This window comes from Lutjanus erythropterus, chromosome 8, assembly GCF_056507025.1.
Source record: "Lutjanus erythropterus isolate fLutEry1 chromosome 8, fLutEry1.hap2, whole genome shotgun sequence".
NCBI classification, from domain to species: domain Eukaryota; kingdom Metazoa; phylum Chordata; class Actinopteri; order Lutjaniformes; family Lutjanidae; genus Lutjanus; species Lutjanus erythropterus.
In genome coordinates this window covers 17,774,143-17,800,938 of record NC_139324.1, presented here as the reverse complement: position 1 = coordinate 17,800,938, position 26,796 = coordinate 17,774,143, and the positions used below count along the sequence as shown (strand labels likewise).

The window sequence follows — 26,796 nt, the reverse complement described above, 5'->3', positions numbered from 1 at the left end:
CAAAGGAGCTGCATGCCACTCTGGAGTTCAGGATCTAACCGATCAACAACAAAAGAATTATTTACATGTGTGATTATGGAAAAACTCATGCTTTATTCATCTTTCTTAAATGAACAATATACTTAGGCTACTTACATGGTGTATCAACAATATACTCTAATTTTCACTACCTTCAGTAACACTGGACAGATGGGCTTGAACAGAAACATAAATATTGAACAGAGATATTTATTCTTAAGGCTTACTTTGTCATCCTGTTATCGCCCTCTTTAGTGTCCTGGCTTCTGGTCTAAAGGGCTTCGCACTGCCATAACATAGAGATATGTGCCATGCAATCCAAAAGGTCTGTAGCTTCTTAACTTTAAATTTGACTTAAATGCTGCTCATTAGTCACTTTAGCATCATTAAATGTCTCAGAGGGATTACCTGATAGAAAAAAAACACAAAGAAATTATCCTTTGAAAGCAAAATTGTGGTACTGTGGACTAATTACGTTACATTTAGTATTTGAGACCCACTCCCAACTGAGATTAACCTGTCAAATGAATACCACAAACCATGGTCAATTATCTAAATTAAAGCACTGCCTTTACTTTAGTGAAAATGTATTTGTGAAAACAGCCCGACGTGACGTAAAATGTGTTTAACATGCTTTCAATGAGAAGCTCACAATTCCATGACCTGACAGATCCACCGAATAATTAAACCAACAGCATATCATCCACAATATTGAGGCATCCCGTTAGAGATCTTAGCATTTACTGTACATAAAAGAATCATTCTTTTGCATTTATAAACTGAACATATTTATATTATTCTTCATATAGCTCTCTTTGTAAACTGTCCCAATAGATACAGTATGTACAGTAAAAACTGCAACAGTTCTGTTGGTGCTGGTGTCGTGAGCACTCTGTCCCAAAGTTAGGGTAAGACATGGGAACTTTGCACAGTCACTCAGAGCTTCATATAACCAAACAAAGCTGACTAGGAAGAATCTTAAACACAGTTTTCTCCTCTCCAGTCCCTTTAGAGTACACACAGCCAGTGAACCTCCTCTCAGAGCCGTGTCCATCCCCACTTACAGGGCTGTGGCCTGACAGGTGGTGCTCCTCCTGGAGCAGAGCAGAGGAGCATCCAGGAGACTGAGAATCCAGCAGGAGAGACGGAGGTGAATCTGGCAATGTCCATATGACGCCTCAGTCTCATGAGGACAAAAAATGTGGCCAGTTGTTTTCATAGTTTTTACTCAGCTCCCTGAAAGGTGGTTTCCTGACAGTTTCAAGTGCTTCTGTTTTCTCTCTGAAGTCTACGATTTTCACTTTTTTTTTGTACAAGTCTTAAAAAAACTATGAAGTCACTGTAAAAGAAACAACGTTCTGGCTTTCCAGAGTCGGGATTGGATTTAGAGAGTTTTACGTTTTGATCCTGTTACAATTGGTCGAGCAAATTCCACAAAATCATCTATAAGGACTGGCCATGCTCCTGAGAAAGAAACAAGCAAGGTTAACATTAGTGTCACAGAGATTTAAAAAGGAAAGTCTATTTTCACAGCATCATCTTAAAGAACAAATGGATCAATGCTGAATCTGAAGGACTTTAGTCATTCTAAACTCACCTTCCTCATCATAATTTGACATGTCATCTGCAATCATGTTACCAAAGTCCAACAATAGGTTCCATGTGTCCTTTGGGATGGATCGTTTATGGTGTTCCTGTAATTAAGATACATGCATGGTTTCACACAACCCATTTTTTTTGTTTTTTTATGACAGCATACAAAAAAACTCCACCTTGTTTCCTTTCTTGTAAATGTATGTAATGTATTTTTAAGTTGAATTTAATGCGTGTCTTTTCTTGTCCATTTTAGCAGCTAGCTAGTCGGTCACAGATGAAGGGATACAGGCAGTCTCATGTAAATTCTAAGCAAATATGGGAATGACAGGACAAGTGCCGACAGAAGAATTAAGTTTATAGTTCTAGTTAGGATTTTCCTAAGTTACAAGGTCTAAGATGTGAGAGGACACACTGTTTAGGAATTGCTTATGTAATTGAAAAACAGAATTTTCTTTCTTGTAAATGTATCTATAAAGAATCTATAAAGAGAGTATGGATGCTGGTACCAATTCAGCATAATTGATTGGTGCATCACTGGTTTCACTTCTTTGACTCACCAAAAGGAATCTATTCCAAAGATCAAGGAACTTAAATCTTCCTGACAGAACCAGGTTCCAGTAGGCTACGGCCATCTCCAAGTCTGCACACAGACAAAAAAAAAGCAGAACAGTTTAAACAGTTTGTAAATCAGTGATATCATTCAACAACTTGTTGTTCTTGTCACTCTTGTTACCTAAACCCTTCTGTCCAGGATTTTTGGCAAAGTTAAAGGTGAACTGGTAGAAGTCCTTGAACTTCCCACTATCTTTGAGCTCCTGCTCTAATCTTGGCAAAAGGGCCTTCAGTTTTTCTGGACTGTCACACCTAGAAAAATAATAAGAACATAAAAATACATTTCATGTATAAAGTGCTTTACAAAACAAAGTTACAAAGTGCTTTACATGGTTAACCCAGGATTAAAACATTTCATGAGTAGGGTGAGTAAAATCAGGCAGTTAAAACAGTACAAAAATTAGGTAAATATGGAGTAACCCACCCCTGATAATAAAGATGAATAGTAATAATGAAACAAACAAACAATAAACCAATAAGAAATGAGATAAAATAGAATATTAGAGTTAACAAAAGGCCTTGTTAAAGGTAAGTTTTGAGAAATAATTTAAAAGAAGTTGCTGATTCAGCAAGCCTCAGATCATTGGGCAGGGAGTTCCAGAGCTGATGGGCCTTGACTGCAAAAGCCCAGCTGGGTTTAGTCTCGAGTCGGGACTCAGGAACGGCCAGCAGAGCCCTGCCTGAAGGTCTGAGGCTGTGCCCTGACTCACTAGGGATCTAAACCATGAAGTGCTTCAAAGGTGATCAGAAAAAGCTTAATAACTGACTTGTAACCAACTAAAATAGACAATTTAAGCAATAAATAACCAGACAAACAACTTTAAATGAATAAACACAGATGCCCTAATGAGTTGCAACATGGTGGTCTTGATGCTGATGCCAAATTGGCTGAAGTTAACTTTGACACATGAACCTCAAAAGTCAAAACACTGCAGCTCCTCCATTGAGTCATTCCACGAAGACACTGAATACTCAGGCTGCGGTGGAGTCTGTCTATATATAGATAGCCTTCCCTCCCTGGAGCAACACTAACACAACCACCACGCAAAGATACTTCATGGCACACTGTTTATGTCCCACTTAGAAGCATGTTACACGCTGTCGATGTAAACAACACTCACCCGAGCTCTGTCATTCCATCCAGAAACTCCTTCTTGGTAAACTCGCACTGAGTGGCAGCGCGAAACTTCCATGCGACGACCAGCACGGTGATGCTGGCTGGATCCAGTGAGAGGTCATCACAAAACTGCTGGATCCCGTCAATACCAATCTTATTCTCATCCTGAGGATCTATCACGAAAAAGAAACTCAGATGACACTTTTTGCAAACATGTAGTATGTGTAACTCTTTAATAATACATTTCTGTCAAGAACAAGTGTATCCTAATAAATATTTTAAGTTACAGCGTAAAACATGGACTGTTAATTAATCCTCTTACCTTTGTAACGATTGTAGAGCTGCTCCAGTTTTTTCCGGTCTACTGACGTTTTCATGGATTCCTTACAGTAGAGATCTGGATTCTGAAAGTAGTTGTCGGTTGCAACTTCTAGTTTCCAGTCATTCTGTGTGAGGCAGTACACAGCTGTCTTCTCCCCAGCCTGTGTGAAGGACATGAACTGCCGTACCTTGTCCCTCTGCGAAGACTTCAGCTTATGCTGTGTAAGTACAGGACAGGGGCTGTCAGACACTGGTGCGATCAGACCAAGGAGCACAGACAACAACACGCAGACACAAAGTGAGACACAGACAAAAACACACAGCGAGACACACACTTCTACAGGCATTCAGGCAATAGGAAAGAGGACAGAAAAGACACTCAGGTGACACTCAGAGACACTCTGACACATATTTCAAAAGGTTAGTCTGTCACGCTGACAAACACATGTTATAGGCGGTGAGCCAAGACGCCATGATGGTAATTATGTCCCATCCAAGAGCAACATGGGCTTTTCTGAAGGGGGATGTTGTGGATTCTCAAAGCACATGCTGTACCCAGGAGGGCCCCTCAGATAACTACAGTCATAGATGTAACATGAGTAGGGAAATGGGATGCCATCACCGAGACCTAGAGGTGCAACAAGTCTGGAGTGTAACACAAGCACCATGCCAGATATAGTTGGCAATATTAAAAAAAGAATATAATTTAAAAATATTGTCAGTACACTTTGATATAGGAGCGATATGGAAAAGTGCATGTAAGAAAACCACCAGGAAATCAGGTATGCTTGCAAGCAAGAAATGGCATTCAGTGTACATTTCACTCAGTTAGAGCCAGTCAAGCAAATTCAGAATATTGTATCATTAAACAGTAATGCAGCCCTTAAAGACCAGTAATAAACAAGAGTTAGTGGACTAGCTGCTCACTAACGCTGGTTCAATTACTTTTAATTGTGCACAACTGTGTCACTGCAAATATAAACAATAAAATAAATAAATACATTTAAGTCATTGTCATAATTTAAGCCAAATTCAAGGCAATATGTGGTTTCCTAACACTATATAAACATTATGGTTAACTGATTTATTAAATAAGTGGATCAACTGAAATTAATTGACAACAGTTTTGAAAACTGATTAGTTGTTTAAGTCAATTTATAACGCAAAAGGTCCAAAATGTTAAGATGTGCTTATTTTCTTTTTCTTTTATGATAGTAAATGTAGAGCTGCACCCTAATATCACCATGTCATCTGTATCAGCCAGACATCAACATTTGTGCTTTCTTAGATGATGCTTTAATAATGTGTGCACAATGCAAGTATGTTTGTGGTGTGAGGGTTATTTTAAGTGTCTGAAACAGAAAGAAAAGTTGATATTTGCAATGATTGCTCTGGGTCAGTCATGTGAGAAGCCAAACAACATTGCTTCAACACTACAAATTTATTTAGCCATCTTAAAGGGAAAGGTCAGCACTTTTCAGTGAGTGTTGCGGGTGAATGCAATCAATCAAAGCAATACATTCCTCAGTGTGTGCTATACTGGCCGAGAAAATTTAGTTCTTTTCCTGCAAAATCTGTTGTTCTTCCTGCATCCACAGGCGTCACTGGAAGAGCGAAGAACTACCAACTATTTCAGCTCAAATTTCTATTCTATGCCTCTGACAAGCCAACTGCTAAATAGTATGTTTTTTTTTTTATCACTAATACTGTGTTTTGGCCAAGTAATAGCTGTAGGCTAGGGTGGTGATAACACAGCAGCATGGATGTGGGAGTAACAAAGTTGCCCCCGAATGCCTGCTGGTAATGATGGACATCTCAGTTAGCAGGAAAAAAAAGCTTTAATTGCCTACATTTACCATCAGCACTGACTGGACATACACATGAAAAGTGCTAAAGTTTCCCTTTAAGAGCCGTCATCCCGACTATTACAACAAATTTGTGAAGAACAAAAAGGAAAAATGTCAGCATCAGCAACTGCAATCGAATTACGACAATACTGGCATATCAGATACGGTTAAAATCCAATACTGTGCATTCCTAGTAAAATGAATATCTTTGGATTTTGGACTGGAAACTGTGATGCACGTTTTTAACTATTATCTGAATTTGTAGACCAAACTATTAACTGAGTGATTCAACCGTAGATTAACTGATAATGACTGATCTTGATCTTATATTCAGTTAGTTACTAATCGATGTTATCGTTAAATATCGCCCATCCACTGTCTTAAAATCCACATGCCATCCCCTCATACCAGCTGCAGTATCAGAGCACTTGCACTTGACTGAAGAGCAGCATTTCCTGAAATCGGAGACTCAAACTCTGAGTCCACCAGGCTGCTAATGACTTCACCAAACGTTACTGATTTCTCTCAATAACGAACACAACAAGTCAAACGTTGCTGCCGTTTAGACAGCACGGATTATTGTGCCAGATGGGTAACGTTAGGTTAGCATTGTCTACATACCACCAGCTAGTAACTTCTACTGGCTAACGTTAGCTTAGTTAGCCAGAATGTATCACCGACTTCACGATGGAGACTGGATCACAGGAATAGACTGTCAGTATGGTTATAGATATGTCAGGATTTCACTCGAACGATCCTGCGTGCGTCTGTGTTTCAGGTCCAACGGCTGACCTGCGGCTCACAGCCGAAGTTGCCAGACTGCCAAAAAGGGACGTGTAGCTAGCTAGCTGCTCTCAAAATATCAACTGACCTTCCCTGAAACAGCAGCGAACACCACTAACTGATCACTGTAGGCTGGCCAAAACGCGACACAACATGTACTGTAATAATACAATGATAGTCTTCAATGTAAGCTTTAATGGCACCAAAGCCAATGCCCGGGTTTGTGTTTATTTTGGTTACCTACCATTTTCACACCCGCTGTTTGACCAGTTTGGTAGCCCGACTGTCGCTCATTGTGCGCATGCGCGGAAGTAGTCGAACAGCTATTGTAGGTTTTAGTAGAAAGATGTGGTTATCAGCAACTGCTCTGCGGTCATTTGACTTATTTGTAATTACTGGCCTGAAAGAATCCAAGATTGTGACAATAATAATTTGAAACTATTTTGTTATATCAAGTATACCTCGGGAAAACACACCAAACTGCAAACAGCACTTAAAAATAAAACAAAACCCCACCCTACACCACCTATCCTACAGAAACTCTAACTATACTAACATCCACACATACACACACCCTATCCCAAATACATAAAACAATGCATCTGTAATAAGTATTCCCTCCTCCCCTACACATTGCACAGTCTTAATAAAATACAATTAACAGCAAAGTAGGTAATCCAGGTGCCCCACAGTCCCATGTCTCCCTGTTAACTGGTTTGTGCTCATGTAATAAGAAATTCTATGTGAAGATGCACCATATCAACTCACGTAATACAGGCCTCAACATAGGTTGGACTCTATTAGCTAATCTTAAAGCCCAGCCCAGACATGCCTCTCTGTGCTAAATCTAGTTTTGACACCTCTATTGTTTTAGGTTTGTGCTTATATGATGCCTATTCAGGAGTCAAAATCAGCACCAGCCAAATGCTGGTAAAATGTGCAAGTGGCTGCTAGATTTTTGTTCACTCACCAGCTAAAAAAAAACAAAAAAGACAAAAAACCCCCCCCAAAAAAACCAAGAGTTTTGAAGAGACTTTGAAATTTCACTAGGAATTTGGCAGGTGGACAAAGAAAAATTGATGTTGAACTCTGTGGATATTCCAACATTAATTTGTTTTACCACAAAGCAAATCTGGGTCTAGGTTGTATTCAGGCAAAGAACAAGTGTTCACTTCACACAGGGTATGAGCGTCAGGGGTTTTAATGGGGGCAGAGCAGCTTATTTCTTAATAATAAAAAAATATTTGGAAAGTGCTTTTCTAGACCCAAACCGCCAACAGACAATGGTTCACTATCTACCTGCTATGAAGCTGTTCACTTGGGAATTTGAACCTGTGACCTTAAGTTTATAGAATGTGTCTTTATATCATGAGACTATCAAGACCAGGTTCAGATTCTTTCCTGTCGCCCGCTCTGACCCCACCCACTGGCTGCTGAGCCAAGAAGAAGCTCACAGGCTGAAAATCAAAGAGAAATAATTGAAGCTGCAAGCAACATTGAACTTGCCCCCACAGCCCGCGCCCACCAGCTGCAGCTGCAGCCCCTGTCAGCAGATGCTGACTGGTTGACAAGGCTGTGAATTTTCATGGATTTTGGACACCGCAGGATGGAGTTCAATGTCACTTCCTGTCTCCATCGGGTGGTGCTTCAGAACAGCCAATTTACATGTTATGTTCCAGTATATTAAGTGCAGACCACAATGTGAAAATTTGATGTAAATCAGATGATGATCGTCACATGAGGCATACCTCCTGTTGCCAGTAGATGGCGCAATAAGTAAAACTCCTGATTGGCATGTGGATGTCATCAGGCAGGGACTCTTATCAAACATGAGAAGTTTGGGGCTGACTGGATCATTCATACTCAAATTACAGCAACTGTTGGGTTGATGATGATGATACATGTGCCTGCTGATTTTTGTTCATGTAGATGAAACCTACTGCTTAATTGAAATATTTTAGGAGGCACTATGGAGCCATTTTGCAACACCAAGTAAATATTGTCCTGCAAATGTAGATAGATAGGGTATCTTATCAAACATGTTAAGATTGGGGTGGATTCAACCATGAAGCACAAAAGTACAACAACTTCCTGTGTCATGGCGAAACATCAGAGTTTACCGTGCTGCTGGGGCAATGCCATTTGACGAAATGTTACAATCTTCACAATACAGCATCATCAAGGTCTTAAGGCTTTTCTGACTACATGACTGACTTGGATATCATCCATCTGCTAGGAGGAGCACATCAAAGTGTGTAATTTCCTGTTGCCAGTAGGTGGCACTATGACTGTAATAGAATATTGTCATGCAGATGTGTTCAGGCCTAGACTCTTATCAAAGATCTTAAGTGTGGTGCAAATTGGCCCATATAGGCTTAAGTTATAGCAATTTGCTGTTTCATGGCAAAACATCAAAACATGACACTAAGCCATGACAACGTCCTTCAACGATAGCTAAAACTTTTAATATGTTTTTACAGAGGAGACCTGGACTGAGAGAGCTGAACATTATGTTACAGTGAAGCTGACCTTTGACCTTTCAGGTAAACCCCAGCAGACGCCTAAAGAAGCGCCCTTGAGCCATGGAAATGGTGAGGGGGCATTGGCTACTTGCCTTTTTATCTGTTTAAATTTAAAACCCTCACAAAAGTCAAAATCTTGATGATAAAATTCTGAAATAAATCACACATCATTCTGCTGGTTTTGGGTGTTTTGTGAAATATCTTGCTGATGTTTAATCAAACATTGAGCAAAAAAGAAAATGTGCATATGGTAAAAAACAGCAAGGTATTAAATATTACTGTAGACTCACCGTCTGACCGATCTGAACACAATTTGAAACACTTGATATCAACCATCTACAGAATATCTGTAATGATGTTGGTCCCATTTGAGTGAAGACTAGAGGAGACATAGAAGTTAAATGATATTTCATATTTTGAAAAATACAGAGTGATTTAATTTTTTCAAATGAGTATGGTGTAAGTATACAGTACATGTGTAGAGCAATCAGGTGTAAACTATCTGTTACCTTTTTTCTAATATTATGAGTTATTATACTTGTACAACATATTTATTTTTTGCATTATTGTGTGCCACCTTCCCAACATCAAGTCCGATTTCAGCCTGAACAGAATATACAATAAGACAAAGAAAAGACGATTCTTTGGTGTATCCATCTTACAGACTTAAAAAGACGAAAATGACATAATAATATGTAAAAGATGTAACAAAACAAAATTGATGCAATAAGACAAAGGAGGTCTATGACAAAAAAGTTGTAACAAGACAGAAAAGACATAACAAGACCAAAATTACATGAAAGGCATGATGTTACCTTTTACCTTCATATTTTGAGTACATTTCAGAGCCTATATCTTTTCACTTAAGAAGTGGAATCAGTACTTTGACTTTTACCAGTCTTTTTGTACTTCTTCTTGAGTACAGAATGTGTGCACTTTTGCCATCTCTGTGTCTAGCTCAAAACATTAAAGCAAAGATGTGTCTTTCATCTAATTTGTTTTCACTGTTGTGTGATATCTGAGGAATTTAAACATTCATAGAAGATGAGCAAAACCCCCAAACTGTTCTCCTCACAAGATAAATAAAGTATCACTCACTGTCTGTTGGGCTGACTCCGACTCAGCTGAGTTTTATCTCATGTGAAAATGAATACACCCTTCAACAAGTGTTAATAACACACAGAGAACTGTAGCTGATAGAGTATCTGTGGATGTCAGCCTTCCTTTTTTTTGTTTCACAGTGAAAAAGGCTGGGCTGGCAAGCTGATGTGAGAACAGTTGACTCACAGGATGCAGCATGAGAAAACTCCTGTCAGTCATACCAGTTGTGACACACATTCATGGGCATTACCCTGATTGTACTCAGCAGTTTGCTCTCTGTTATTCTGAGAGGTGTTTCTAACATTCATTCTACTATGAAATAAATAAGGTGGAGAAAATAATATAAACACTCCTCCATATGAACTAATGCAGTTCAGCAAACCCACAAATTGCATCCATGTTTTCATTCATTCATTCATTTTCTGTAACCGCTTATTCTGTAAGGGTCGCGGGTTGCTGGAGCCTATCCCAGCTGACATTGGGCGAGAGGCGGGGTACACCCTGGACAAGTCGCCAGTTCATCACAGGGCTGACACATAGACAGACAACCACTCACACTCACATTCACACCTACGGGCAATTTAGAGTCACCAATTAACCTAGCATGCATGTCTTTGGACTGTGGGAGGAAGCCGGAGAACCCAGGGAGAACCCACGCAGACACGGGGAACTCAGAACCTTCTTGCTGTGAGGCGGCAGTGCTAACCACTGCACCACCGTGCCGCCCCACATCCATGTTTTATAATTGGTGATTTATTAAATTTTTAGAAGGACATAGGAATATAAACACATAAAACAAGTGGGACAGGGCTATTATACATATGGCATTGGTTATTAGACATTAACTAGTCAAAAAGGAAAATGAAACACAAATAAGCTAAAAGTAAAAAAGAGGGTGTGTTGTAAGCAAGACCAAGCAAGTAGATGAATGGCTGTGTGTACAGAGAAAAGAGTTAAGCCATAGGGTTGTCTCTAAAGGCGTATGATCTGGACCCATTCAGCATTGATGGAGGGAATAGCATCTTTCAGAGTAGACAGGTCTCCCAGTAGAAATAAACACATGCAAAAAGGGACCTCCTGATCAATGATTCTTTTCTTTGAATACAATCATGAACTGATGTCCACAGGTACAGAAATTTAGACTACACTTTACAATGCCATAGGACATGAGTTAAACTACCCTCCCTGGTGCACTTGCAGCACCCCGGGTTGCTTTTGAGCTTAACCCAGTAGAAATGAGAGATTGTCCAATACATTTAATAATCTCACACTGAATTAACCTCTGCAAATATTATGTGACGTGTAGTTTGAATTACGAAGAATATTGACCCATTCTTTTTCTGTAGATATAATTCTGAAATCTGGAACACATAGTTGGAAGGTAGCTGAGGCAAGTAAATCCTAATGTACCCTTAATGCATTCTGGATGTCAGCAAACCTCACTAGCAGTCAGAGCTGTCATTAAGTACCATCTTTAAGAGCAACAGGGCCAGAAGAACAGTAAGTAAAATGTATCCTCATACTCCTGAGCAGTAGATGGCAGTATATGTATCTTTGAGGCTAGTTGGTATCCACCAATCCCAAGAGATGCAGGCTGTGGGCATGAACTACTTTGACTGCTTTGCTTTCGTCTCATTGATGTTGTCCAATCAGAGAGCGCTACAGCGAGACACCGCCAAGATCAGATTGTGAGAGTCGCTGCTGTAGCAAGGCTAGCACAGAGAGGATAGAAAAGGCTAACAGACGATTTGCTAGCTTGTGAGGTGCACCGGTAAGCCACATTTATCGACTTGTGGCTCGCTAACCAGCCGCCGCAAAATAAAGTTCATGATATTAGATATGTGTTTTACAAGCCATTGTGATTTTATATGTTTTAAAAATACGCAGCAAACGATCGCGAAGCTAACCACGGTGAATTTGAAGCTAATTGTGACAGTGTTGTGGGTGACAGCTGCGGATTAGCTTGCCTGAAAGCTACAAGCTAGCAGTTGGCTAACAAAGCCCCGGTGGTCCTGGCTTTTCGACCGTAAACCCGAGTTAGCTCTTTGCTACAACACTCAACAGGCATTGCTAACTAGTTAAGTACTAGTCGTCCCTGTACCCTATGAGTTACCTGGGATTTTCTCTCTATAGAAGTTGCTAACTTGCAGTATGTAGCAATCGATGGCGGAGTCACTTGCAGGGCTTTGGTCCGTTGAACTTAACGGTCAGCGGTGAACGAATGGTTTTATACTCGGCTCGTGTCACATTAACAATTCTTTATGGAACTTCGAGCGTCTGTTTAAGTCACAGTCTGTTTAACGGTTATTCAAATCACACACACACACACACACACACACACAAAACGCTAGTTTAACCAAAACGTATGATAGTCATAGTAAAGTCGATAATTTATTCAGGTTAAAATAACCAAGCTAGTTACATATGTAGTTGAATACATTACAGTAACAAAAATTTAGGGGTTTCTAAATGAAACGTTAAATTCGGAGCGACAAGCTCGCTGTCAGTTTGTTTGTTGACTTGAATATAAGAGATCCATAACTGTCAATAATCCGCATTTAAACACCAATCATCTAATTACCACTCAGAAACGGGTGTCTCAGATTTCGTGGCGATAAATTTTGGTGCGAGTTTCCAATGCATCATTACATTCAGATTCTGAATAAAACACATCGTATTTCTATTGTATTTTTCACTTTATCTGGTTACTTTTTGAGTGGTTCGCCTTTCCTCGGTTAAAAACGATCACTTTTTTCATACAGCTTCAGTACGGTCAGGCAAATCCTGGTATTTACATACTGTATAGCAGCAAAAGGTAGAAACTGGAGAAACAAACTAAATAAGAGTTAAATACCCAACACTAATGAAATATTTTGTCAGTGATATTAACTATATAATTATTGAAAAGTACTTCGACATTGCTTAGTTTGTTTCCTGTTTGGTAGGGATTTAGACCTCCTCTTCCTCCATTCTCAAATGCCAACAACAACAGCCGTCGAAGAAACAGGAGAGTGCACCCGTAAGTGCACAGAATCACTATATTATTTTCATTGACTGTGCGAAATGCACACACATTTCTTAAATGTTAACCCATGCTCAATTTTGTTCGGAAGCTGCAGCACGGAACCAATAATCGCTAAATTTTTATGTAAATCATTTCAAAACGTGCATGAGCTAACTAGCTAGCTAGCGCCAGCAAGTTGAATCCAGCGCTAACTGTTAGCAGCAGTTACAGTTAGCTATGTTAGCTGCATTCAACAAAAGATTGTTCATTGCTATCGTCGTGTGATATCAATGCTGATATTGGCGCATGCAACAGTAACATATGTAAGAGTGTGATGTTATTACTTTAGTAAAATTAGTTTTGCGGTGATGTTGTGAAGTTAGCATGTTTGCGTGACCTGTAGCAGAAGTTGGACGATGCCTCTCCTCCGGACGTGCTCGGTACCTGAAGTAGGCCTTGTGCACACTTAGCGTAGGAAAAGTTGTGAGCATCTAAGACTGGTTTAATATAGTTTTCTTTATTCGCAGTGTGCTCAGAAATGCCAACCAAATGTTCATACAGTTGTGATTGATCGAAAATATACACGTTTTCCATCAATTTTGTCTTGTAAGAATAATACCCGGTAACTCAAGCTAACGTGAGTGATGTAGCTTTGGACAGTGTGCTGGCAGCAAGCACTTCAAATGGGCCTAAAAAATAACTGCAGTTTAATTTCACACCAAAAACAGAATGAAATATGTTTAAACTCGGGAAATATGATGAAAAATTTTATGTTTGGGCGACACTTGAAATGTGCTAATAGCTACATTTACAGGCACACTAGTTTTCCACAAATGGTCAGAATGTGGCAATATTCTGAATTTGATACAGGTTTTGTTAACAGCAATTTCTGAATGAGGCCTGATTCTGAATGGAGCATATTTTGATTAAGACATGGGATATGTTAGTATTACTCTGGCTTTAGGAGGGGTATTTGGACAACAGATTCAGAATGTGTGTCTCAGTTGGGGTGTGTGTTTCTCCCTTCCATCAGAAATTTGAGATTTTCTTTTGTGTCATCTTTACACAAGTCCTGCAAACTGTTGAGTATTTGGTTTGTGTCACAGCACAAAGCATGAGAGGCTGTGTCACAAACTGCTGTAAATAAACTGTTATCAGCTTGTTTTTGGATATGCACAAATATCCCAATGCTGACCTTTTCAAGGTGATTAAATGAATGGAAGTGGAAGGCTGAGTTTGAACTCCACCACCAGTGACAAACTTATAAAGAAAAACTATTTTGACAGAAAGTAGCATCCACGATCAGAGTATGCTCTGTAGAATGTCATCAGGAATATTAAAGTAATATTAATTTTCATAAAGCATGTAAACAGCTCAGTAGGACTATGTTTTTTTTCCAGAATAAGGGCAAAAACTGAAATATTGCGTGCATGTTAATGTAGCTAATGTCACTTAATCGTTTGTCCTCTTTCTGTCTCCAGGGGTCTGAATAGTGACAAAAAGAAGAACATTTTTTTTAACCTGAAGCTCGACTCCTTCGGTCCTTTGGGATCATGGCTAAAGATGTAAGTAACCATATACGTGCTTTTGAGTGGAAAACAGTCATTTAGTGTACGTGTCACCCTGCTGGCACTACAGATAATATTTTATGAAGGCATGTATGTTAAGTTGCTGTAACTTATTTAAAGGGACATTTCACTTCAGAACGAAAAATACATATTTTCTCTCTTACCTGTAGTGCTATTTGTACATCTAGAGTTGCCCAGCATTGGAGATAGTGTCTATAAAATGAGCCACAAAGCCTGGTTCCTGAAACCATGATACAACAACTTAAGATAATCCAGAGACCTTGTGAGCAATTTCATGTAGAAACTATTTTCTTTATACTGGACTCTACGTGGCAGGCCTATCACCACACAGAAGGATGAGTGCATCTACTCATGGAGGAGAGGCTTGTTCTTGTGACAGTGTGGGATGCAAACATTAGTGTTGCTGGTAAAGTGGTTGGTGGGTATAGTTTGGTAGAAAGAAATAGTTCTTACATGAAACTGCTCACAATGAGGTCTGTACATTATCCTGGTTCATGATTTCTGGAAAGAGACAGTGCTGTTGAGTTTCAGATGTATTTATTGGTGCTTTGAGCACCACAAGCAGTGTCTGTTATATTTGAGAGATGGCAGACATCTTTATAGCTGATATCGCCAAAACTCAGGAAATCACACCAAAACAATCTAGGTGGCTAAACGGCACTAAAGGGCCAGAGGGGAAAAATGTGTATTTTGGGGTGAACGGTCCTTTAAGACATCTCCCATAACCTTGTTTCTTCTTCTGTACTCTGTTCATGTAACTTGACTTGCATTGTGTCTTTAATGATGTAATTTTTGGAGTGTAACAAGTTCTTGTTTTTCGCAGGCTGGCCTGATTGAAACAAATGGAGAGCTGAAGGTTTTCATCGATCAGAATCTGAGCCCTAGCAAAGGTATAAATTTCTAGTAATTGGCATTATACAGCAGTTGAACATTTTGTAAAGTATTTTCTTTATATTACATATATACAGTAGAGTTTAACTGATTGCCTGTATGTTTACAGGCACAAAATATTCCTATTTTTGCCGTTATTCAGAAAAAGACAATATTCCTATGAAGCTGTGTACGTAGCTAATGAAAATAACTATTCCACTAATGTTCTTGTTAACATGCATGTGCATACTCTCATTATGAAATAGTGGAACAACTAGAGCTGCTTGAGCCATTTTGCTTTTGTGTTTAAATAGTATTTTTTTATTAAGTTTTCCACTGGTGGCAGACTTGTTCGACTGTGTGAACACCCTCTCCCTCTTTCATTCATTTAACCACCACCTTGAAAAGGTCAGCCTTGTGATATTTGCACATATCCTAAACCCTTGATAATACTGGAAACTCCCATGTCTTAGTCTGAAAATAGTTTTCAGAATAGGCCCAAATCAGAACATCCAGATGGAATATACTGTTTACATGACCTATATCAAATTCCTATATTCTTAATAATAGTGGAAAATTAGTGTACATGTAAACATAGTCACTGTGGCCTCTGGTGAAGGTCTCTGTACTTGTGGTTGGACAATAGGGGGCAATGGAGTATCAATGAAGAGCTCTCTTCATTACTGGTCTTCTCATTTCTTCCATTAGGTGTCCTGTCTTTGGTTACAGTCCAGCCTACAGCTGCCCCTGTGGCCAAACAGTTACTACCCAAAACTCTTGGGCCATCCAATGTGAACATTGCTGCACACATGCAACATGTGCCACACATGGTGAGTGATGCTCAACACAACTACCACACTGTATGGTCTTACAAGTTCAACCTTCTTGCTGTTTAAGGTACATATGTAGCATGAGAGTTTAGAACCTCCTGGTAGATACAATATGTTCAGTTTTCTGATTTGTTAGTGATCCACAGATTCCTTTGTGTGTAGATTTGCTTGCTGGGTTTCTCTGCTGTGTCTTACTGTTGTGTAAGCCCCACCTTTATCATTGTGAGGTCACTGGGCGGAGGGTAGGTGGAGGCAGTTGATCCTAAGCTTATCAACTCTACAGTCAGCAGGATTACACCCATCATCCCATTATATACAAAGAATGTATACATAACGGAAATCAGCTTAGATATCACCTAGATCACCTATCTCCTAGATGCTTCATATTACTACTAGGGATGTAAATTTTAAGCAATGCTTTTCATCGATCACTGGCCATGTTTATAACCAATAATTGATTAGTCAGTTAAGTTGTCTGAAATACTAAATGTGTTCCTCTTCCATTAAAACTTTATTTAAAAAATTGCAGAGGCTATTTTTGCTGCTCAATCCAAATGTCATTTGAAATATAATGTGAACTGTGATTTAGTAACTCAGAAAAATTAATTGGCAGTTTTAATAGTTAACTCTGGCACAGCTAAGAAGCTGTGCATTGTCCCAGTCAAATGAACAAATAAAATAAGTAAACTCAAAGGTCATCCAACTGTTCTGCTTCACCTGTCAATGTACAAACAAATAGTAATACAAATTCAGAGGACTAAATATTGCTAGTTGTACTAAGCACAATTGTCTGCAGTGTGCCTATTATGAGCTTAACCCATCCTTGTATCAGTAAAAAGGGCTGTAGCCTACAAAAGAGATGATGGTAGACTTCAGGAGGTTACTACTAACAACTGCATATCAGCTTCCACTAGGGAGAGGGTACAGATTGCCAAATTCCTTGGTGTTCCCATAAACACTGACTTAAAAAGTATTCTGGACACTTACTGATCATGTTTTTACACAGAATGGGGACTGTGGCTTTTGTTGTCCATTACTGACATTAGAAGTGCATTGTGGGGGTCTCTTCAGGCCACTGTGAACAGGAGGAAAGATTACAGCGAGGAAAGCCTGTTTCAGTGTTCATATGGGCATTCTTGTTTTAAGACAGACTTGAGAAATTCTGAAACCATTTTCTCCTCTTGTTCTGTCCTCTGTAGGTGATTGGAACACCCCAGAGGCCTACCGTATCAAATACCATTTTGGTAAACAGTCCACATACACCCAGTTCTCAGTTCCTCACTCAGAGTCAACCATCCGATGCCTCGCCATGGTCATCAGGGTAAGTCTTCTGTAGTTTTAAGCATTGAACATTGTTGCAGATCTATGTGGAGATTACTTTAATTGTTTCCAACATGAATCATGGCTATCATTTCATATTAAAGAAAAAATATATTTGTGTTTTGACATACTAATCAGTGTGTTTGATGTGAAAATTTAGTAGTTTGGCATTGTTTCGTCCACAGCAAACGTGGTAAAAAAGGGGAAAAAAATGGGAAGGGCTTGAGGCATTTCTCCATGAAAGTGTGTGAGAAGGTGCAGAAGAAAGGAGTAACCACCTACAATGAAGTGGCAGATGAACTAGTCGCAGAGTTCAGCTCATCAGACAACCACATGTCACCTAATGACTCGGTGAGTTCAGCAGCTACATGACTTTTTCTCTGACTGACGCAAACCTGTTTAACCCCCAACAGAATTAGGTGAATATGTGAAATAGAGCTAAATTTTACAGTCATCTTTTTAAAAAATGTTGCTGATGTTTTGAATCTTATTTTTCTCTTTCAGCATGTGTATGACCAGAAGAACATTCGGCGGCGTGTGTACGATGCACTTAATGTGCTCATGGCCATGAACATTATCTCTAAAGAGAAGAAGGAAATCAAATGGATTGGCCTTCCCACCAACTCAGCGCAAGAGTGCCAAAACCTTGAGGTAGAATCACACAGTGAAGACTATTCTGTTTGAGTTATCTTGTCTTTTACTTTTTATAATTTTTAATCACTATTTCTTTATTTCACCTGTAGGTGGAAAGACAAAGGCGGCTGGAGAGGATTAAGCAGAAACAATCACAGCTTCAGGAGCTCATACTGCAGGTGGGAATGAGCTGAGTGCCTATGTTCAGGGTGGTCTTCATGTGTACCCTCCATACCTGTGATGTCAGTTCTGCTGGAGTTGACTGTTCATTGTGACGGCAGCATCAAGCAATTTAAATGAAGGCTCTTTAACGTTCAGCTTTCAGTTCATACATTCTCCTCATGGCACTGCTGAGTGCTAGAATTTACACTCATGGCCACTTTATTAAGTACACCTTTAATGGTAATTAAAAATGCATTGATTAAATGGCTAGTGGCCAGAATTGGTCGGTTTTCAGCCTGATGACCGTGACGAGCAGATCAGTGTCAAGATAGCGCTTGGAATTAAGGATATGGGCAACACAGTGATGCACTGTCAAGGACAGGAGAAAAACATATCGTCTGAGAAATATTCTACACATACACTAAAAACTGTAGTGAAAGGTGCCGTGTTATTGGTATGATGTTGATATGACTACACTTAGGTCTATTTTTGGTGCGAACTGTGCATCACAATAGGCAAGACGCCTGTAGATGAAGAGTCAATGCAGTTGCATGTGAGCTGTGTTGCCAATAACAGGATAGAGAGAAGAATTAGGGAAAGATGAGAGTTGAAGATGAGACAGAAGACAGGAGGAAAGAAGAAGGGAGAGGAAAGGCTAGAAAAGGGTAGAGTAAGAGAAAAGAAGAAAACTGGCCTGGCAGTAGCCTGGAGCACTTCTGGGGAAAATGTAAATGTAATTAAATAGTCAATGTTTTATTATGAACATGGAATTTATTTTTTTCATTAAAGTAAAGTTACAAAAAAAATATGTATATTCTGACAATTATAGTTCTTAGAAAGAAAATCAAAGGCAGGTCAGACTTTTTTAAAATTGAAATTTCTTGTCTGACTCAGTTAGCCAAGAAAAATGCATTTGGTGCATCTCCAACTGTAAAGTTGTTCAAAACAACAGCTCAGCTGTAATTCTACCTTGACAAAGACAGTAATGTTCAGTTTTGAGTGACACTGTCAGAGAGGTATTCATTGAAAGGACAGCTCACACCAAAAATGCATATTTTTCCCCCTGGCCTGTAGTGCTATTTATCCATCTCGATTTTTTTTGGTTTGAGTTGTAGAATTTTTGAGTTATTTTCCGTAGGGATGTCTGCCCTCTCTCCAATATAATGGGACAAAATGTCTCTCATGCTCAAAGCACTAAATGATACATTTGAAAAATTCAGAACCAGCATCTCTTTCTAAAAATCATGTCCTGGTTACTCAAGATAATCCACAGACCTTGTTGTGAGCAGTTTCATGTAGGAACTACTTTCTTACATCATACAATTACCTGGTGCATTTAATGAAGGTACAACACAGAATGTAACAGGAATGTTTTGTTTTGCCAGTGTTGAATGTGCTGTCAATGTGAACTGAAAGCTCCTTGTGGCTGCCTCAAAGTTTTTATCTTTCTCGATCTTGTCTTACAGCAAATAGCTTTTAAGAACTTGGTTCAGCGGAACAGACAGACAGAGCAGCAGGCAAACAGACCTCCTCCTCCCAACTCCATCATCCACCTTCCCTTCATTATCGTCAACACCAGCAAGAAAACTGTCATCGACTGCAGCATCTCTAATGACAAGTATGTGATTGTGCTATCCTTCATTTTCAGGACATACATTTGAAGGTTTTATTCCTCTAAGGTTTATGTTCCTTAAATTAATATCAAAGGAACAGTGCAGTGATGGAAACCTAATGATTTTACCCTTCGTATATTTTAGGGATACGTTTAGACTGTTTACTCCTCTTGCCGGTTAGAAGAGAAGCTCTACTAGTTGAGGCGAGTTACTACTTGCCCAGTACACAACTTATGTGACATAGTTGTATTAAGTTTATATTTAGACTAGTAAAATGTGTCATTTGCATTTTAATAGTTGCCTAGAAGCCAGAAGCTGGAGGTGGAAATTTTGAGTGCCAGGTTATTAATGTTGGGTGTCAGGATGAGTGTTAAGATGAGTGTTGCCATGTAGCAGCATGGCATGCGAGACCTTCCTACTAAACACAATGTAGTAATAATGGCTAATCTAGGATGGAAACATGTTCACCTTTAAATGCAAGCAGACATTCACTGACGTTTGACTTAAGTCCTGTCCTCCTCCCAGCCCTTGAAACTGTTCCAGTCATGTAAAGAGATCTAAAGGAAAAGTGTGTGGCATTATTAAGGAGTATATCCTGCTCATAGCACTTTGGTGGCCATTTGGTAGCAGTCATTGTTGTAGTTTAGACTTTATTACCTTCTATGCAACTATAACATTTGTTGTTATGATTACAGTCCTTAAGAGGTTAAAAACTCACAGAAAATGCATTAAAGTACTAATAATAAATAGTGTAATCTGCAACAATCACAGGAAGTTAATGCATCACTCTTCAGGCCAATGGTTGAAAATTATATGCTGAACTGCCACAAATCTCAGGCGATTGCAGGTTGCTGGACTGATGGTGGCTAGTTGGAAAACGTTAATGCTAAATAAGTTGCCAAAATTACTGTGCACAATAATATTGCACAATAATTAGGAAGAAGTTCACATCCCCAGTTTTTCCTGTGAAAGTTGATAGGACACTAGTCAAGACACTGCTTTTTCGAGCAAAAGTTCTTAAGTCAAAAATCCAACACAAAACAAGGCTAGTTAGACTGTTCAAGTAAATTGTTTGCCTGTGAAATAAACAAAACCCCCTGTGTCACATTTAAGACTTTTTCTGGCCTTTCATTGTTTCAAAGTAACTTACAACACCTGGAGAACCAAGTAGTTAATAATTTCCCCCTATCTAACTGAAGGTGGACCACTTTTAAATGTATCAATTGGGGTCAGTCAGTCAGTATATTTTATATATCTCACCATCCGTAGTTAAAGCTATTATTAGGAACTTAAATAATGTGTTGATTTTGGTGGCCTCTATGGGGAAAAAAAGTCATAACTGTTATTTACCCCTTTTCCTTCCTTTCTTCTGTTCTGTCTCTTCCTCATCTACAGGTTTGAGTATTTGTTCAACTTTGACAGCATGTTTGAGATCCACGATGACATTGAGGTGCTGAAACGTATGGGCATGGCCTGTGGGTTGGAGGTGGGAAAGTGTTCTCCAGAGGATCTGAAGGTTGCACGTAGCCTGGTGCCCAAAGCTCTGGAGCCCTACGTTATAGGTCAGTGCCACAGCCCCTACTGTACCAGATGCTCATTACTAGTCAGTAGCTCCTGTTAAACAAAATTATTTTCATATTAAAAGCTTTTACTTAACAGAAAGCACTTTATTGCAGAGCAGCCACAGGAAATGCAGCCTTAGATGGTGCCAGAACTCTGTTTGCTGAAGTGGTCAGGTACATTTTTCAGAGCTCTTTTGATCAAAGGATAAGTTTTAAAAAGTCCAAAGGAATAAAAACTAAAGGAGGCAGTGAAGTTGTTAGATTACAGTCTGCAGGCGAAAGGCTTTTACTTTTCTTTGGGTTAGTTCCCCACATCTCAACTTGTCACCAAGATGGGAAGCTTTTGCTGTGCCTCTCCTTTCGTATGGACAACTATTGTCATCTTGTCCATGTCACAGTAGAAACAGTGGTAAGGCAAGTGTCTCAAATGCATGAAATCTCCTCAGTGACCACTAGGACCTACAGAACGACCCCAGGAATCTCCTCAAGGGACTCCAGAACCTCCAGAACCCCCATAATGACCACTAGACCCTGCTAAAAAGATCCCTTTAATGTCAGAGAACCTCTAGAACCTCCAAGACAATGAACTGTAAAACCTCTTAAATGGTTGCCTGAACCGTCTTTAGATTGTCAGAATAATGTACTCGTATGTGAGTGAAACAACGTGAAACCCAGCATTAAGTGGTGCAGTAAACCTTTACCCAGGTCCTTCATTTAATAATTTAGTCACTTTTCTGTATCTGCACTGCCTGACAGTCAACTGCTGCACTTTTATTACACTTTGATAGTGAACAGTGAAGACTGACTGAGCATGATGCAAAGTTGGCTCCTTTTCATTTTCTGCTGTTCATTTAGCAAGTCGCAAGGCAGTGTGGAATTCCAAGCAACAAAATCTTGCAGGATTAAGAGGACAAGATTAATAATGTAGCTACTGGGGCCCCTCTGTCCTTTGTCCCTTGCCCCCAATATCACAGATACAAAAAAGTGCTGCTTGACACGAAGAAAATCTTAGCCCGCCCACTTACTTATTTCTCACCTTGTGAGCCTGACACAACCACACCTGGTGCGACTGCTGGGATTGTGAATCTGTATTTGATACCTCATAAGATATCAACAGAAAACAGCCATTACCAGTTATTGAAAGATCTAAAGTCAAGGGACACCTGCATTCAGGCCTTTTTGCACAGAAATCTAGAAGAAGATGACTTGTCATGGTTTGGTTTGCTTGCCAATCACTGCAAGCATTGGTTTTAAATCGATGTGTGATTGGCCCACAATGCAGCAGCAGTTAAAGAGTATTTGGGTTTTGGATTTCTGGACTGGTCGGACAAAAGAAGCAATTTGAAGATGTCACTTTGGGCTCTGGCAAGTTGTGATGAGAATCTTTCACAATTTCTTTTGTCATTTTATAGACTAAATGATTAATTGATTAATTATGAAAATAATCTGAAGATTAATGGGTAATGGAAATAATGGTTAGTTTCAGTGCTCATAGTGAAGTTGGATGCAGTATGTTTGATGTAGTTTGCCATTCACAGCGTGTCGAGATGAAACCAAAATGTTAAACTATGACTATACAACTATCCACCTGTAGTGTCTGATAAAACTAAATGCTTCCATTCAGGAGTATCAAATGAAGTAGGGAAAAAGGCTAAAAAGGGTATCAAATTAAGTACTCTTGATATTGGTATTTCTTCAGTGGTACTGGTATTTGTACATGTAGCTTTTTAAAATGATACCCAGCCAAGAGGAGGTGGTTGATTTTTGGGATCATCAGAGTCATACTTCTTTATCTTGATGTATTGTCTCTTTTTCCAGAGATGGCAAAGGGTCCCATCAGTAACGTTTACATCACTGGAGGGTCATCTGCCAATGGAGCCCGTTACCCTGCAAGGTGAGTAGTCTAACCTGTAACTGAACCTATAAATGTGACAGAAGGTAGATGTTATGAGGCTCAATCACATTTTCCACCTTTAAATTCTAAAAATGTATAAAATTCACACCACCTCTGCTTGTAGTGATGGTTGCACTGATGGCACCATGGCCTCCAGCTCAAATGACTCTCACTACAGCGGGTCTCGTGTGGAGACTCCAGTGTCTTATATGGGGGATGACGACGATGAGGACGAGTATGACGAGAACGATGATGAAGACTAACCTGTCTACGCCTCGCCACTCCAACAAGCACAGTCCTTCAAACCACCTTCACCGTGGGAATTTAGTCCCCTTTTTTGTGTGTGCTTCAACCTTTTCCCCTGTTTCCCACGCCTGTATTTCTGTCTGGCTTTCTCAGGGGTGTCGATGAATATTGAAAGAACAGAGGTGTAAATATTGCACCCATCTTTTTTCTGCTCCTGGGTCACATGCACCTGCACCACAGCTCTGGGGGAGGTGTCGTCCAAGGGAACTGTAGTCTGTGGCTCGGCCACCATGCTGAAGTCTTTGTATGTCTAATCCACTTCTCAATAAGCCATCCCACTAAAAAAAAAAAAAAAACCTCTGTAAAACCTACTGCTGTTGGAGAATGTATAATGTACTTGTTTGAATAGTTATTCCTATTATTTTGCAATTACATGTGGCAGACGTGATGATGATCAAAATGTTCCAAGAAGGCCAAAGTGTCTGCTTTAACATGCCGTGTTAGTGCAACACCATGGATTCTGAATGGCCTAAAACAGTTGCCATGGCATCCCAGGATGGGGCTCCGTCGGATGTGTTGATACTTTTTGTTTTGTGTTCTGGGCAATAATTTGAAATAGTTTCTTATCCCCCATTGTGTTGGGCTGGCTTCCTTCTGTTCTGTAGGCAGCTGCTTTTCCTGATCTTGTTTGCTAGTTTTTTTTTTTTTGTTTTTTTTTTTTGTATTCTGGAGTTGAGGAATTCTCCATCACCGCCCTGTTAACGCCTTGGTAGTGTTTACAAAATAATGGCACCAGCAAGGTAAAGACTTTTATAACCCAGGCTCCTAATAGGTAAATAAGCTTTTTTTTTGTGAATTACGTATATGAATCCTATGACGATTGTAGCTTATAGTATCCTTTAGAGGCCAGTGGTAAAGATAGACCTTCAAAAATTATTGATGTAAAAAAAAAAAAATAAATGTGTGGTTGCATAGGTCTTTATGTACTCCCTTCAAAGATCTCCCTTTTAAAACTTAGCAACACATGTACTGACTCTTCCAAATACCTTTTTCTGTAATCTAATATAAGTTTGCAAATTAAAATATAGATTGTTTTAATAATTTTGTATCTATAATTCATGTGGGTTTTGTGGAGAAACCAGGTCACTTTTTACTTGCAATGAATGATTTTGCTTGTAAAGCAGTCAGGTTTTTTACAAATTGTCACAACACACTTCCTCAGACATTTCATCCTCCAAAGCACAGAGTAAAGGAATATTTCAGTGGGAACTTTATTTTTCACAATGGACCCTATTTTTCTCACGTTTTTGTGTCTAACCTCCTGTCTCAATTACAAATGAGTCCCACCGGTTTTTCACTCACACATCCCATGCATCAAAACCATCTCATTTTAGTCTACGCAGGTGTCTTTCCCACCTCCTTTCATCGTGTACCCCAGCTGTGTCTGACAGGCATAAACGCGACTGAAGCATTTATTTACACTTCAAGTTTTATTTTTTTTGACAGTACACACAAATGTGAGGTTGGTGCCCAGTAAAAGAATTTATATATTTTTATATTTTTTTCCACATTTTGGATCCTAGATGCAGCAGAGTGTGCTGCAAACCCAGAGAGAAGCTAAATCTGCTCTAGTTTGAAATCTCAGACTGTTCCCTTCACTTCTTGATCTTCTGCATTGTTTACTCGTGGGTGAACTGTACTTTTACTGCCACTAAACAACTTCACTGCTAAATGGTATTTGTCTGCTCTGAGTGCAGCCACTGGCACTTTTTCCCATTTTGCTTTGCACCCACTGCATGCACACAATGTTGTTTATACATGGTGTTGCTGCAAAAAAAAGCACACATTGAAGGAAAACTGCACAGAAAGTGTGGCTGCTCATTTGCTGTTAACTGTTTGAAATGCACAGACAAGACTGAGTCTATACAGACAGGTGCCTCAGTGTAAACACTATCATCACATGAATGTGATGCTGATGTGACATTTGCAGTCTAGATGAGGGGTAAATGAACAGTGAGAACATCAACATTTGGAAGTTGTTCCAGTATTGGATGAGGCTGCTGCAGCCTGCAGAGGTGAAGCTGAGCTGCAACTTATTCCCTCCAAGCAACTGTGTAATGTCAAGGTACGTCCATTACAAATGCTTGTTTTTTCCACTGACAGGCTCAGATTATTATTTGAAGTGCCTGAAAACATGAAGGAAAGAATCACTATAGAGAGACCTTTTTTAGAGTCAAATTATTTTTTTTTATTATCTACAAATGAACTACGCTGCTCTGTTCAAACTGACCAGACTCCATAGATGAACACAGTAAGTTTTCTCTCTTGTCTGCCACTGCTTTGATTGGTTTCTAACACTTAAGCCACACAATAACCAAACAAACTAACCAATCAAGGCAACGGTAGACTAGACAGATAAAATTTAAGTTTTTCTCAATTGAATCTGGCCACTAAGTGTAGTGGTAGAGCAGTTGTTTCGCATTAAACAAAAAGGATCTTAGTCTTTAAGAAGGTTTCTCTCTTTCCATAATGTCAGACACAACAGTCTGATCCTGTCAGCGGCAAACACAAGCACTTTTGGTGGACAAACTTTGCCCACAGGGACATGGTAGCGCATTTTGCAACAATTGCAGAACTATCGTTCAATTCAAAAATCAGTCAGTCACACACAGAAACATGGGTCCAGGTTGAAGAATGGCAAAGTGACCCTTTAAGACACTCAACATATTTGAGACTTGTGGTTCTTGGAAAAAAAGAACCCACTGAATAAGACGGGTCCTTAGACTTGACTGGAGTGTGTTGGAGAGAGGTTTCTTTGGTGAGGCGTCTGGAAAGTTGCAGGAAAACAACATGCTAGACACTGAAGAAGAAGATAGCTATGAGGTGAGAACAATTGATTATATGCCTCTATTCACCGTGTTACCATAATTTAAAGCATTTAAGTTAATGTCCATACATATCTACAAGGGCAGTTGCTGACATTCAGACTTGCCCACTTACTGTTTTTAATGAGTCCAAATGTTTTTGACATGGAGGACTGACCAGGGCTCAAATGAAGCACATGCTACAGGCATCGGATAGCGTGGAAGGTTTTTTCAGGGTCTCATGTGCTTAATAAGACTGATCCTTAAGGGCCATTCACATTAAGATTAATTG

The 26,796-nt window shown here is 39.5% G+C and overlaps 2 protein-coding genes across 4 annotated transcripts; one reads left to right on the top strand and one right to left on the bottom strand.

The window, feature by feature from the left end:
* Positions 1-73: 73 nt before the first annotated feature.
* Positions 74-10,056, bottom strand: dcun1d2a (DCN1, defective in cullin neddylation 1, domain containing 2a). 2 transcript variants are annotated; one of them, XM_084724763.1, is made up of 7 exons: positions 9,915-10,056; positions 3,666-3,882; positions 3,348-3,516; positions 2,348-2,478; positions 2,172-2,254; positions 1,616-1,712; positions 74-1,482 (listed from the first exon to the last, which is right to left on the bottom strand). In XM_084724763.1, the coding sequence occupies exons 2-7, from the start codon at positions 3,838-3,840 to the stop codon at positions 1,403-1,405; spliced, it is 735 nt and encodes a 244-aa protein (XP_084580889.1). In that variant the 5' UTR covers positions 3,841-3,882; positions 9,915-10,056; the 3' UTR covers positions 74-1,402. The 2 variants fall into 2 exon arrangements, with proteins under 2 accessions (XP_084580889.1, XP_084580888.1); XM_084724762.1 differs by lacking the exon at positions 9,915-10,056 and having other exon boundaries at positions 3,666-4,181.
* A 1,489-nt stretch (positions 10,057-11,545) lies between these two features.
* Positions 11,546-24,741, top strand: tfdp1a (transcription factor Dp-1, a). 2 transcript variants are annotated; one of them, XM_084724761.1, is made up of 12 exons: positions 11,546-11,688; positions 14,403-14,486; positions 15,334-15,400; positions 16,089-16,210; positions 17,410-17,531; positions 17,716-17,881; positions 18,035-18,181; positions 18,274-18,342; positions 19,792-19,943; positions 21,334-21,500; positions 23,319-23,394; positions 23,519-24,741. In XM_084724761.1, the coding sequence occupies exons 2-12, from the start codon at positions 14,475-14,477 to the stop codon at positions 23,655-23,657; spliced, it is 1,239 nt and encodes a 412-aa protein (XP_084580887.1). In that variant the 5' UTR covers positions 11,546-11,688; positions 14,403-14,474; the 3' UTR covers positions 23,658-24,741. The 2 variants fall into 2 exon arrangements, with proteins under 2 accessions (XP_084580887.1, XP_084580886.1); XM_084724760.1 differs by lacking the exon at positions 11,546-11,688 and adding an exon at positions 12,863-12,936.
* Positions 24,742-26,796: the final 2,055 nt, after the last annotated feature.

What these genes read in the sequence shown, in the direction of transcription:
- dcun1d2a (XM_084724762.1), bottom strand. Translation starts at nt 4,011, where the DNA reads ATGCCTGTAGAAGTGTGTGTCTCGCTGTGTGTTTTTGTCTGTGTCTCA. An exon ending in GATGGAATGACAGAGCTCGG is followed by an intron (nt 2,479 to 3,347) that starts GTGAGTGTTGTT and finishes TTATTTTTCTAG; the next exon opens with GTGTGACAGTCCAGAAAAAC. An exon ending in TCCTGGACAGAAGGGTTTAG is followed by an intron (nt 2,255 to 2,347) that starts GTAACAAGAGTG and finishes GTCTGTGTGCAG; the next exon opens with ACTTGGAGATGGCCGTAGCC.
- tfdp1a (XM_084724761.1), top strand. An exon ending in GAATCTGAGCCCTAGCAAAG is followed by an intron (nt 15,401 to 16,088) that starts GTATAAATTTCT and finishes TTCTTCCATTAG; the next exon opens with GTGTCCTGTCTTTGGTTACA. An exon ending in TCTGGAGCCCTACGTTATAG is followed by an intron (nt 21,501 to 23,318) that starts GTCAGTGCCACA and finishes CTCTTTTTCCAG; the next exon opens with AGATGGCAAAGGGTCCCATC.